At 55.5% G+C, this 14,246-nt stretch overlaps 1 protein-coding gene across 5 annotated transcripts; it reads left to right on the forward strand.

Moving 5' to 3' along the window:
- Nucleotides 1–314: 314 nt before the first annotated feature.
- Nucleotides 315–6,023, forward strand: LOC100502433 (uncharacterized). Of its 5 annotated transcripts, none has more exons than XM_008670352.3 (10): nt 315–471; nt 1,151–1,274; nt 3,523–3,724; nt 3,825–3,908; nt 4,139–4,198; nt 4,320–4,400; nt 4,474–4,537; nt 4,654–4,928; nt 5,058–5,294; nt 5,436–6,023. In XM_008670352.3, exons 2-10 carry the CDS (start codon nt 1,219–1,221, stop codon nt 5,592–5,594), a joined length of 1,218 nt encoding a protein of 405 aa, XP_008668574.1. In that variant the 5' UTR covers nt 315–471; nt 1,151–1,218; the 3' UTR covers nt 5,595–6,023. The 5 variants fall into 5 exon arrangements, with proteins under 5 accessions (XP_008668574.1, XP_035820884.1, XP_035820885.1 ...); XM_035964991.1 differs by having other exon boundaries at nt 316–471; nt 1,049–1,274; XM_035964992.1 differs by having other exon boundaries at nt 317–471; nt 1,049–1,274; nt 3,825–3,899.
- Nucleotides 6,024–14,246: the final 8,223 nt, after the last annotated feature.

The following is a 14,246-nucleotide window of genomic DNA, read 5'->3' on the forward strand; positions in this document are numbered from 1 at the left end:
TCCGAGTAACCGAGTGTGACTGTGATGCCTGCAATGCGAGCTTCTTTTGCACATGAAAGTTACCATCTTTCCTCTCTGTCAGAAGAACCACGCTGAGAATACCTTTTCCAGTGTCAGGTGATGGTGGACGCGTATCATGTGTTCCTGTGCGCAAGCAACTTCGCGCATATCCAACTAGTTTACGCAAAGAATAATTAGTGCGTCGGGAAGCATGCATGAGGCCCAGGTGATAATATTAGATACTTAAAAGCGCTTTATACTTGGCTGTTGGCTCCTCCTAGCTTTTGAAGGGGACGCGGCTGGCTTTCTTATATAGCCCTGCGTCACTTCCTCCAGCCAACTGGTAGTGAGTGTCCTTTGAAGCTGGGCTAGACGCTAGAGCACATCCTGTGCTGTGAGAAACGTAACCTAATAAACCTTGTGTTCAGCGATTTGACGGCCTCCGTTATCCGAAGAAACAACTTCAACCAGGTATTAAGTTTCCTACTTTAGTTTTTTCGTTGGTTTTGCTTGTTCAGTGTGCGTTGAACTGTTGATATGATGATCTCTAGCAAGGAGCAAGTAAATCCTGTTCTTCCTAGAACTTGCCAAATATTGCTTGTTTCTCTCTCTTGGTTAATTCCTGCCAGGTTGAAACTTGAGAGCAACAAGGCATGGTTTCCTGGGCCTAACACTTGCATGTTTAGCTTCTCAGTTGCTGTGTGTGCTTCTAAAATCTAAATACGACTGCATGACTTTTTTGGACCTTAGTTTAATCATCATGCTCAATTTGTCGTTGCCTTCCTACTCTGGATGGCTGACAAGTTGCTGAGAGAGGATACAAAAACGAATAACCGATCATACTATTACTGGCTCCTCCAGTAAGTCTGGAACGGCGCTTCTGAACCTGAGTTTACGAGAACCTTTATATCGTCACCCGAATAAAGCAACCAGAGCAAGCGTCTGTATTTTTTTTTTGTGTGTGCGTATCTTTGTTAACAGTATATTTTTTTTCTTCTTCTTCTAATAAGACCATATATTCCTTCCATGCATGTTCATCCGACACTAGACAACCTAAGAGCAGATGCTGAGCCTTCACGCCGAACGGATCATTCAGCTAGTATTCTTCTTGTTTTGGTACATGATCGAACTGCTGCTTTCTGTTTGACAGACATGTGGCGAGCGAGGTGATTAGCTAGTGACAAGTGTTGATCTAAGGGAGATCGTTTTGAGCATGCTATGATGGAGCTCTACTCCGGATATCTTGAAGATCATTTCAACCTCCACAAGCTAAGGTGAGACCCCCCCCCCCCCCCTGTTTCCTCATCTGAATGTTTTTTTTTTGGTCTATATGTTGCATAGAATGATAGAAGAAACGCCAATGTTCTGACGAGTGTCCAATCAGAGTCAACTGAAGCAGAAAAAGAGAGAGAGAGCTAATAGCTCTGGTGCCACTAGCACTAATAGTTCTACTAATTAAGGTTAATTTAGAAAAACTATTTTTTAAGAGATTCCTATTTTCATAAGAGAAAATGAACTTCATCGGAAAAATGAAAAACCATCCGTACGACGATGAGGTTCCCAAACTAGCCTCCGTTAGTGCCATTTGCGTTAGATTTCCTTACCCTGTGGGTACCACATATGACATCATGATGTAAACTGAATACTACTAGATTTTTCTTTTTTCTTTCTTAGCGGTGCAAGTGGGAGAGTAGTGCGTCCAGACTGAGATCATGCTGGCTAAAACAAACAAAGCGAAATCCAAGAGAGAGAGGGGGAAAAATGATGGCTACCGTCGTTCGGAATCGGAATCATCAGTCGGGAGCAAAATGCATTCTGCACCAAGCGGGATGCTTTGTTTTTAGGTCTCTCCAAAAGCAGGCACCCCCAGGCTTTCCTTGCTTTATTAGCCCACAGGCCGGTTACACTGATTTTTTTTTTCTCTCGCAAAGTCACACACACGGCTGACGACGTTCCTGAACAGCACACACGTCAGCACAGTCTCTTTTGGCAGCCCATGACGCCACGGTGAGCTCTGCATCAGGTCTCCCTTGGCCTTTGGCTGAGACCGGTCCTCTGATAGTTGACCTCCTAACGGAAAGTAGCCGAGAGCCTTGTTTGTCAAATAGTGCACTGGCAGCCACCCCACCCCTGCTGTGCCTGGTGCTGAGTTGAACGAAGCAAGTGGCGAGTGGTTTGTGTGTGCGCTGCGCACCACCAGCGTTCATCACTGGCTAAGCCACATGCAGACATTCCCTTTGGTTCTGTTATGACATTTCCTTTTTCATCAGCATCACACTGAGCACATACTACATACAACTTGCAGGGATTTGTTCTTTTTTTTTTTTGCACGGCATGGTTGATTGGTTGGTTGTACAGCATTAGAATTGCGTCCCTGATATATTACCTACACGCGTGGCGGAAACCACTGCACACGCACTGACGCACACTGGTGTTCCGGATACTTTGGATGGTGGGGTTCAGCTACTACAGAGATGACGAAGGGCGGCGACCACTGCTTTTTATTTGCAGGGTTGGTTCCTGTGTGCTGGATGGAGGGAGCAGAGACCAAACTAACTAACCTGCCTTTGCCGTAAAAGCCTCCAATAATTGAGGGGGGGCATCCAATCCAATCCAATCCAACCCCTCTTTTCATTCTTTTGGCCAGCCAAAGCCCATGACGAGAGGAGCCCCTGCCCCACCACACACACACGCTATGTACGATGGCTGATGAGCCGATCGCCGTCACTGTCGCCACACTCACCTGTTTATTAACCTCTGCTACTGAGTAATGGCTGTCCTTGTCGTCCTGTCCTGTCCTGCCAATCAAGCTAAGGGTAGAGATGCATACTTGGCCGGATAGCGCCACCGCCGGTCGTCGTCGGCCGGTGGTGCGTACCTGGCCGAGCTAGGCCAGTCATGGTGCGGCTAGCTACCTTACCGGCCTATCGCGAGTAGATCGGCATGCACACGAGACCTTATCCTGCGTACTATCATGTACATGTTGCTGGTCAACCTGCCACGCACCACGTCGTCCCTGCACCAGCTACAGCTCCCCAGTTCCCATGCCGCTGCGCTGCCTTTCCCGATCCAGTCCAAGGCAGCTGTTATGTCGTGTCCGTGGACGACCATAGGGTTTTGAGACTGGTGCGCGCCGTCACGTCATCTCAGCGAGCGCGCCACGCACCCATCATCATGCCATCATTTGTCAGCCTCCGCTTTGCCCAAAGTGGTCGCCGGCCGGCGGGCGCCCGCACTAGCTTGCTTGGAGAGAGCAGAGCATCGCATATTTTTGCCTTTTGCTTGGCGCTGCCGCTGCCTGCGTGCACGGTGCACCCATTCCATTCCGAGTTGGAAAGAAAGAAAGCCTAGCCTGCTGCCTTTTCCTTCCTTTTTTCCCCCACCCTCCTTCTTTTCCATACTCTACTATTGCATAGTAGCCTTCAACAACGGTGCTGGTGCTCTGTCGGTCCGTCTGTCGTTACTCACAGCGCTTCCCGGCCCGCCGGCTCTTGTTCTTGTCTCTGTTTGCCCCGTGGCCAGCTCCGCCTCGCCGCCGCAGTACATGACGCCGGCGGCGTCGCCCGCGCAGTTCGCGCCGGCGCCCCTCAGGATGGGGTACGGGCGGCCGGCGCCCGTGATGGGCATGTGGAGCAGCGAGCCGTTCAAGGTCGACAGCGGCGGGCACGCCACCTGCAGCGCGTCCACCGTCATGGAGGCGGACACCAAGCTCGAGACAAGCAGGGTGAGTGCTCTCGTGCATCCGTCGGTTCTTTGCCTACCTATTGACTCGAAAGTGAAGAACAACGTTCATGATGCCATGCATGCTGGTGACCTTCGTGCAGCTACAAGATGTTCCACAGGTAGCACTCGAGCCAGAGAGGAGTACGGATCAGGAAACGAGCAGGCCGCCAGAGAGGGTACGTACGGTAGGGTACATAATCTTAAGCATCTTAATTTTCACTTTTTTGTCCTTCGATCTGACTGCCATGCATAGCACGTCTAGTCTTTCTTAAATAAATACAGCAGTACGTACTTGTATTAATTATGATACAAGTGGCAACCGAGGATAATCTCTTAGTCTGAAGAACTGTCGTTCCCTGATTTATTTTTTGCAAGAGTAATGAAATGGTTTCACATCGATCCCCTCCCCCCTCAGGTCATGAGAAGGCTCGCGCAGAACAGGGAGGCTGCTCGGAAGAGTCGCCTGCGGAAAAAGGTGGCCACAAGGTCTTTCGGTGCTGTAAACCATGCTGCTACGCAGGCTACCACCAGTGCCTGATTATTATTATGTGTCTTCTAACCGTTGGCGCCAATTCTTCTGTTGTGTTGTGCGGTAGGCCTACATCCAGCAGCTAGAGACAAGCCGGATGAAGCTGGCCCAGCTAGAGCTGGAGCTTCAACGGGCTCGACGGCAGCAGGTAACATCCATCAAGTACTCAGCGTTGCATTGCATTGGCTGATCCAGTGCACATGCTGATCTGCGATCTGCAGGGCGCGTACGCAAATGGGAGCATGGGAGACCCAGCTCTCGGATACACAGGGTCGATCGATCCAGGTCAGGCTCTGCGCTGATCGTTCTCAAGGACGGGCAATCAAGCGCTGGTTACGTTGTTTTGTTTGTCTTGTCCCATGCAGTCGCGTTCTAACTCTAACTGCTGTGCATGCGTGCAGGCGTCGCCGCGTTCGAGATCGAATACAGGCACTGGGTGGACGAGCAGAAGCGGCACACGGCGGAGCTGATGTCGGCGCTCCAGGGGCAGCAGACGTCGGAGCTGGAGCTCCGCTTGCTGGTGGAGACGGGGCTCAGCAACTACGAGCACCTCTTCAGGATCAAGGCGCTGGCCGCCAACGCGGACGTGTTCCACGTCATGTCGGGCGTGTGGAAGACCCCCGCCGAGAGGTTCTTCCTCTGGATCGGCGGGTTCAGGCCGTCGGAGGTCCTAAAGGTGGCCGGCTACCTGTATACATTACCCACCCACCACGGCACCACCACCACCGGCGGCAGAACGCACGCGAGTGATTTCGTCTTGCATGGTGATTGGTGATGACGGATGTTGCTGGTGGATGGAACGCAGATTCTGAGCCCGCAGCTGGAGCCGCTGGCGGAGGCGCAGCGCATGCTCGTGGGCGGCCTCCAGCACACGTCAACGCAGGCGGAGGACGCGCTGTCGCAGGGCATGGAGAAGCTACAGCAGAACCTCGCCGAGATCCTGACCGCCGAGGCTGACCCCTTCGGGGCCCCCGACGCCTACATGCTGCAGATGGCCACTGCGGTGGAGAAGCTGAAAGAGCTCGTCAACTTCGTCACCCAGGTAACCGTCCATCCATCTCCTCCATGGATGGAACGCAAACGCAGGGCCTGGTCTGGAACGCACGCGCCGTGTCGTGTGGACGTGTGGTGTCCCTGTGGCTCACCCGTGCGGGTCTCTGCTCGGCTATGCTGTGCTGTGCAGGCGGACCATCTCCGGCTGATGACGCTGCAACAGATGCACAAGATCCTGACGACGCGGCAGGCGGCCAGGGGCCTGCTGGCGCTCGGCGACTACTTCCAGCGCCTCCGCACGCTGAGCTCGCTGTGGGCGGCGCGCCCGCGGGAGGCGGCGATTAGCTAGATGCCCGCGGTGTGGGTGTGGCCAGCCAAAGGCCCACCAAAGAACACGACGACGACGAATAGTAGCAGTTCGCTGTATACTTTCCCAAGCTGTAAAGTCCAGTGGAGGACGAAAAAAGCGACCTCACAGTCACTGGGGTTCGGTTCCGACGAAAGGATGCAAGGCTTTTAAGTCAATGGCGGTGTCTCCGCAGCAGCAGCAGCAGCAGCAAGCGGTGTGCGTTTGTCAAGCGAAGCGACTAGAGAATAAAACGGAAATGGATTGAGGCCTTCTCTATTTGACGGGCGGAAGACGTGTACATATATTGTTTTGCCACCCGGCCGTGGCCTTCTAGAGAGGCGTATGATTCATGATGCAGGCCATACTAGGATCATATTTGTACGTGGTGGAACCGAGAGCAAAACAATATTACAATAGTTTAAATTAGGGTATACCAAGTGCAATCTTGTTGGAGCGAAGGCAAAGACGCCACCCTTCGCTCGAGGCCTTCGCTGCAGCCGCTGGTCCGCCGGAGGCAAAGCGGGCAGGGACACCCTTCGCAGGACTCGGCGCTTTGACGAAGGCCTGCGGCGACGACCTCACACGGCGCGGCCTCGTTCAGCCCCAAGGCCCACGTGTGATCCGGCCCATTGTAACGGGCCCCGCGTGGCCGCCTCTGTATTACGGGCCTGACTTGTAAAGGCAAACTTGTAATTACAGCTTGTAACCCTGCTTTATGGGAATATTCCGGGGATAAACTAGGCGTCTGAGGGCACATGCGTCCTTAACACAAGACGCTGGGCACTCAGACACCTATAAATACCCCCGCACAGTGCCCGTGAGAGGCTAGATCAACAGAGCTATTGCCCCCGTGCACGTAACCCTGTTGTCGCCATTGTTCACCCCCGTTGGCCCACTTGCAGCAGAGAGCAAGTTCCAACATTTGGCGCCCACCGTTCGTGCTACGACAAAACCACCCGCGATGGCACCCAAGAGAGCTAACCCCAAGGCTGACGAGGCTGCGAAGGCAGCACTGCTGGCCGCAAGAAAGGGCAAGGCCCTCGCCCTCACCCAATCCACCCACCAAGAGCCCATTGAGGACAATGTTCCCCACACCGGCGAAGACGACACCTTCCGCACCTGCGGAACCGAAGGACAGTCGCAGCCGCCCCCAGGCTTCGCCCCACTGGAAGGCGCCGACCTCACCGAGGATGGTGAGGCCCTCGGCGTCTCTACAGAAGAACAGCTGCAGCTGCGCGCCCTGCGCCTCAGGAACCGCAATCTCCAGAGGCAGAAAGAGATACTGGAGGCCAAGCGCCAACGTGTTTCCGCATTAGCCAAAGTGCGGCAAATGATACGCGACGAGGAGCAGAAAGCCCAAGACCTCGAGCGCGAGATCGCGCTGATGCAGCGCGAAGGCCACCTCGGTTTGCAGCAAGAACCACCCCTCCAACAACGCGCTCAGCCGGAGGACATGCGCGAAGGCTACCTCGGCCGACAGCACGGCCAACCCCTGCAGCACCGGGCGCAGCCGGAGAACCCGCGTTTCCCCCAGCATGACTACGCCCCCCAGCACGGCGCGCCATTCCAAGGGATCAACTACCTCGACGAGCGAAGTCCCCTGGCGCCACACCTGCAAGTGACGCCTTGGCCAGCCAACTTTCGAGCGGGGGCATACCCCAAGTACAACGGCAGCACCGATCCGGCGCAATACATCATGAGTTACCAAGTCGCCGTTGCATCAGCCGGAGGGGACGACGCCACAATGGCAAAGTCTTTCATCATCGCCCTAGAGGGCCCAGCACTCACCTGGTTCACCAGATTGCCCCCGCTGTCCATTGATTCGTGGCGAAGTCTCAGGGACAAGTTCCTCCTCAACTTCCAAGGGTACCGTCCAGACACCGACGCTTTGGCCGAGCTCTCGCTTTGCAAACAGCTGGAAAAGGAGACTCTGCGGGAGTATTACCGCAAGTTCTTAACACTCAAGTCACAGCTGCTCTCTGTCGACGATCAGATCGCTATCCACTACGCCATCAATGGCCTTCGGGCCGGCGTCCTCTACAGCCATTGTATCAGGGATCCACCCAAGAGCTTGCAGGAGCTATATCAGCTCTTCGAAAAATATGCCAAATCCGAAGAGCTCCACCAGCGCAAGGTCGAGTCGCAACGGAAACCCAACAGTCAGACTCCGCAGTCCAGCCGCACGTGGACAAGGACTTCGCAGCCAGACTCCAGTCGAGACAGCCGCAGTCAGCAGCAAGTCCACAACATCGTCAACCAACAGCCTGCTGCTGACCCCCCTCGCCGCCAGGAATATCCCCCCCAAGGCCGCGGAAATGGAACGCGCGGCAGGGGTCGAGGGCGGGCGCAGCAGCCGCCGCGCCGGTTCTATTGCCTTTTCCACGGCGAAGACTGCGCCCACCAGACCAAAGACTGCCCCGAGACGAAGGCCACCAGAGATAGAATGGCGAGGGCGCAGCCGGCCGACAATCCCAGAATTGTCGCGCATAACTACCAGCCACCCCCTCCACCATACGTCCACGCCCCCGCTCCGCATCCACCGCACCACGCTTACCAACATCATCAGGAAGTACAAATCGTACCTCCTCCACCCCCACCACCACACCAGCAACACCAAAACATTCCCCATCCCCCAAAGCAAGAAGACTTCGCCGATCAACCTTATCGCGGAGTCATTCACATGATAACAGGGGGGTCAAGCACCGACTTCGACACCAAGCGGCAGAAGCGGGACCACTACCGCAGCATCAACCATGTCGCCGTCACTGGCCCAGTCGTGCAGACGAAGTGGTCCCACATACCGCTAACCTTCGACGCGCGAGACGTCGACCTGCGCAGCGCCCCCCACATCGACGCAATGGTCATCAACTGCAGCGTGGCAGGTTGGGACTTACACAAAGTCCTTGTCGACAACGGCAGTCAGGCGGACATCATCTTCCTCCACGCCTTCGACCGCATGGGTATAAGCCACAGCTTGCTGAAGCCTTCGGACAACCCGTTGTATGGTTTCGGCGGCAAGGGCACCTTTCCAGTTGGCAAGATAGAGTTGCCCCTCTCCTTCGGTGTAGCACCCAATGCCCGAAGTGAGCAAATAACCTTCGACATTGTCGACATGGTATATCCATACAACGCCATCATGGGCCGAGGCTCCATCAACAAATTCGAAGCCGCCATCCACGGGTTGTACCTATGTATGAAGATACCAGGCCCGCTGGGCGCCATCACAATCTACGGCAACCAGCAGACGGCGCGCAACATAGAGCGGGACTTCGTGCCCGGTCAGAGAAATGTACACTGTCTCACGACCCAGCGCGAAGTCCCTGCGCCGGCTAGCCCAACCGACAAGCAGCACGACAAGGCACAGTTGCAGTGCCAAGACGGGACCAAGACTGTCCCCCTCGATCAGGCCACGCCCAAGCAGACTGTAACTATCAGCGAAGACCTCACGTCACTTGAAGAAGAGAAACTTCTCTGCTGCCTGGCCAAGAATAAAGATGTCTTCGCCTGGTCTGCCCTCGATCTGGTCGGAGTCAGCCGAGCCATAATCGAACACAGCCTGGGGATTGACCCTTCGGTGCGACCCAAAAAGCAGAAGCTTCGCAAGATGTCAGATGAAAAGACAGAAGCCGCCAAGGCGGAGGTGCATCGCCTCCTGGAGGCTAAATTCATCGAGCCGGTGGCTTACCCCACGTGGCTCTCCAATGTCGTGATGGTGCAGAAGAAAAGCGGAAAATGGCGCATGTGCATAGACTTCACCAGTCTCAATAAGTCCTGCCCAAAGGACAATTTCCCGTTGCCACGGATCGACAAAATAGTCGATAGCGCGGCCGGATGCGAGGTCATGTCCCTCCTCGACTGCTTCTCCGGCTATCACCAGATATACATGAAGGAGGAAGACAAGGCCAGCACCAGCTTTATAACACCCTTCGGCACTTATTGCTTTGTCAGAATGCCGGAGGGTCTCAAGAATGCCGGGTCCACCTTCTCCAGACTCACCAAAACGGTGCTCGAAGGGCAGGTCGGCAGAAATGTATTCACATATGTGGACGACATCGTCGTCGCCAGCAAAAATAAGGAGGACCACCTCGCCGACCTGGCGGAAACATTCGCGAGCATGCGAGATGCACGACTCCGCCTAAACCCGGAAAAGTGCGTTTTCGGTGTCCGCCAGGGCAAGATATTGGGCTACCTGGTGTCCCGCCGAGGCATCGAGGCCAACCCAACCAAGATCCAGGCCATCGTCGATATGTCGCCTCCGCAGTCCGCCAGGGACGTCCAGCGCCTGACAGGCAGGATGGCCGCCCTCAATAGATTCATCTCCAGGTCCGCCGAGCGAAGTCTCCCCTTCCTCAAAACCCTCCGCGGCGCGAAGGACTTCGCTTGGGGACCGGAGCAAGCAGCGGCCTTCGCCTCATTAAAACAGTACCTGGCGGAGCTGGCCATCCTCACAAGCCCAGACTCCTCGCTCCCCTTATTGCTCTATGTCGCGGCTTCGCCGCACGCGGTCAGCGCGGCACTAGTGCAGGAGCAGACAGTCGAAGGCGCAGTCAGACAGTGCCCTGTTTATTATGTCTCCGAAGTCCTGACACCATCCAAATGCAACATGACAGAGCTGGAGAAGATTGCTTACGCAGTTGTTATGTCCTCGCGCAAGCTGCGCCATTATTTTGAAGCATTCAAGGTCCGAGTCACCTCGGACAGGGGACTCGGCGAACTATTCAGGAACCCGGAGGCATCAGTGAGAATCGCCAAGTGGGCAGCCGAGCTCTCCGGCTACCACATCAGCTTCGAGCCCAGGACAGCCATCAAATCGCAAGTCCTGGCAGACTTCGTCGTCGACTGGACTGGGCCAGTAACACAGCCGGACCCATCCACAGAAAAGGTCTGGACTATCCATTGCGACGGTGCATGGTGTCATGCGGGGGCAGGCGTCGCTTCAGTCATCACCTCACCAGCCGGAGTCAAACACAGATATGCAGCACGCCTCAGCTTCGCTCTGGAATCCGACAAATGTACAAACAACATAGCAGAGTATGAAGCAGTCATCCTCGGCCTCCGCAAGCTAAGGGCCCTCGGAGTCACCACCTGTATCATCAAAACAGACTCCAAGATAGTCGCCGGTCAGGTCGAAAAAGACTATGCAGCAAAAGACCCCGCGCTCATGCAATACCTCGCGGCTATCCGAAGTCTCGAGAGGCAGTTCAAGGGATTCACCCTACAGCATGTGGACAGGGCCAAGAATGAGGAGGCCGATGCATTAGCCAAGGCCGCCGCCAGGGGCGAGCCCCTGCCCTCCGACGTATTCTTTCACACCATCGGCACGCCAGCCGTCCGGAGCCCCGAAGGGCTCCAAATAACAAATGATAGCGAGGGCCACCGTATAGTCCACCTAATCATGACCGAAGACTGGCGGGCCCCAATAACCCTGTTTCTACAGGGATACTATCACCCAACCGACGTCAGTGAGGCGAAGCGCCTCGAGCATCGGAGCCGGGACTTCGCGCTAATCGAGGGCCAATTATACAAGAAGGGGGTCAGTCAGCCAATGCTTAAATGCGTCACCGAAACCGAAGGCATCCAAATCTTGCGCGAGGTCCACAGTGGAACTTGCGGCTCGCACGCGGGGCCAAGGGCCCTGGCTGCTAAGGTGATCCGACAAGGGTTTTACTGGCCTGCAATGATCTGCGCCGCAAATCGAGTCGCAAGGTCCTGCGAAGCCTGCCAGAAGTTCTCTCCTCGGTCAGGCAACCCCTCGCAATACACAAAGCTGGTCGCCCATACATGGCCTCTTCAGCGCTGGGGCCTGGACATCGTCGGGCCCTTGCCCACCGCTCAGGGGAACCTCAAGTTCGCCTTCGTAGCCGTCGAATACTTCACCAAGTGGATTGAAGCGAGGGCTGTGTCCACAATCACATCAAAGACTGCCCAAAAATTCTTTTGGCAGAACATTGTTTGCCGCTTCGGAGTACCGTCCGAGCTAACAGTTGACAACGGCAAGCAGTTTGACAATCAAGATTTCAAGGATTTCTGTTTTTCCATTGGCACCAAGCTTGCCTTCGCTTCAGTCTATCATCCGCAGTCCAACGGAGTCGTGGAGCGTGCCAATGGGAAAATCTTCACAGCCATCAAGAAGATGCTCCTCGACGAGAAAAAGGGCAGATGGACCGACTTGCTACCGGAGGCAGTCTGGGCGCTGAACACAACCGAGTGCAGGGCGACCGGGTTCACTCCTTTCCGCCTTCTATACGGATCAGAGGCAATGACCCCGCAAGAAATAAAACACGGGTCTCCGCGCACAGCTCCGTCAGCCACCCCTGACGTGGATGAGCCAACCTCCAAAGATCTCATTGACGGAGACCGGGTCTCCGCCCTGCAGGCCTTAAACAAATACCAAGCCCAGACCAAAGCATGGCGCGACCGCGCAGTCATCCCAAAGGAGTTCAGCGCGGGGGACCTCGTACTCATCCGAACAGCTCGGACGGAGTCCAAGGGCAAGCTGGAGCCCAAGTGGGAGGGCCCCTTCATAGTCAAGACAAAAGCTTCCCCCAGCGCTTACAGGCTCGCAACGCCAGATGGCGAGGACCTGGAGCACTCCTGGAACATTGACAACCTTCGTAAATTTTTTGTTTAATTCCTAGGGCTGAGTTCGCCCTTGTAATTCACCGCAAACAATCTTGTACCGGCCCGCACTCTTTTCCTCCCGGGGGGTGAGGTTTTTAACGAGGCGGAGCCATGTAATATATGTGAGAAAAATCCCCCGCAAAAGCATGTGTCGAAAAAAGACCGCGACAACGGTCTTCGGCATTCGACCAATTCGAAGTCACCGCGAGGCTAAGCGCTAGCCACCCTCGCGTGCGACCAATCCGCGCAGAAGTCGCCTAAGGGTGCAGCCGGACTTAGCACAACAAGTGCGCAAAAATCAAAGTCTATCGCGAAGACTATCCGCGCAGAAGTCGCCTAAGGGTGCAGCCGGACTTAGCACAACAAGTGCGCAAAAATCAAAGTCTATCGCGAAGACTATCCGCGCAGAAGTCGCCTAAGGGTGCAGCCGGACTTAGCACAACAAGTGCGCAAAAATCAAAGTCTATCGCGAAGACTATCCGCGCAGAAGTCGCCTAAGGGTGCAGCCGGACTTAGCACAACAAGTGCGCAAAAATCAAAGTCTATCGCGAAGACTATCCGCGCAGAAGTCGCCTAAGGGTGCAGCCGGACTTAGCACAACAAGTGCGCAAAAATCAAAGTCTATCGCGAAGACTATCCGCGCAGAAGTCGCCTAAGGGTGCAGCCGGACTTAGCACAACAAGTGCGCAAAAATCAAAGTCTATCGCGAAGACTATCCGCGCAGAAGTCGCCTAAGGGTGCAGCCGGACTTAGCACAACAAGTGCGCAAGAATCGAAGTCTATCGCGAAGACTAACCGCGCAGAAGTCGCCCAAGGGTGCAGCCGGTATGGCAAAAGCAGAAGCGACAGCAAGATCAATTATAATCACACTGGCACAGCACAATCAATCACACCAGTCAAAGTACACAGCGCCCTCGCAGGCACAAGCACGCGAGGGCACACTACTCCATTTTACAAACCCTTGCACATACACAAGCGAGGGCACCACGCCCTACATCGGCTCAACCTTAGGAATAATCCCCATCTCTCTATAATTAAATAACATTATCCTAAGCTCCTCACCAGCAAAAAGGCTTCGCAGCTCCCCTTCCCCCACACCCGAGACGGCCGGCAAAGACAGCAGCTCCTGCCGACCAACCCTACTAACGCGAAGCCGAGCCCCTTCCTCCGCACTAATCCTACGCTTCGCAACCGCCCTTCGTCGTCGGTGCCCGGTGCTAGGACCGGGCACGCCTGGCGCGTCCGCAGCATGTAGCGCAGCCTCCGCCGCAGCCTCGTCCAGGGCCGCAAAATAGTCCAAGTCCTCCTCCGACGACTCCTCGGTCCATTCAGCCGAGCTCCCAGAGTCAGTAAAATCAAAAAACTCAGAAACAGACCCACCACATTCATTTCCACCTTCCGCGGTCGAAGCCGCCAAAAAACCAGTAGTAGCGGTTGCGTGCGCAGGCCCAAAATCTTGAACCTGCGCAGCAACCAAAATTCAGTACATCATCCAAAAATCCCTCAACCCTAAACACCACCTACGCCACCTGCGAAGGCCCTGCCGCTGCGGGAGCCTCCGCCGCCGCCGCCGCCGTTGTCTCCGCTGGATCTTCAGCGCCCGGCACAGCAGCTGCGGGGGCATCAGACGCGCCTTCGGCCACCCTTGGGAGTAGGCCTTCGCCGGCCGCAGCAGGTACAAGGGCGCCTGGTGCATCTTCCGCGGTCACCGGGGCGACTCCAGTGGCGGCCTCCGCAGGGGTGGTCTCCGGCTCAGGCGGCGCGCTGTTCAGCGCCCCAAAATCGTCCACCCGCTCGCCGCGCTCCGCCTAAGACAAAACGTACAAAAATTCAGCAAACACACGCACAAACCGCATCCAGCAAGCACCGAGTAAACGACAACGTTACCTGAGCCCTTGCAGCCTCGGCCCGCGCCCGGACCACCTCTCGACCGTATGAACCCCACATCCGGTCATAGAGGGCCCCGGCGGACTCCCTCACCACGGGGTCTTCGACCTCAAAGATATCTCGCCCAAAATCTTCACCCACCTG

The sequence above is a fragment of the Zea mays genome, chromosome 2 (assembly GCF_902167145.1).
Source record: "Zea mays cultivar B73 chromosome 2, Zm-B73-REFERENCE-NAM-5.0, whole genome shotgun sequence".
NCBI classification, from domain to species: Eukaryota; Viridiplantae; Streptophyta; class Magnoliopsida; order Poales; family Poaceae; genus Zea; species Zea mays.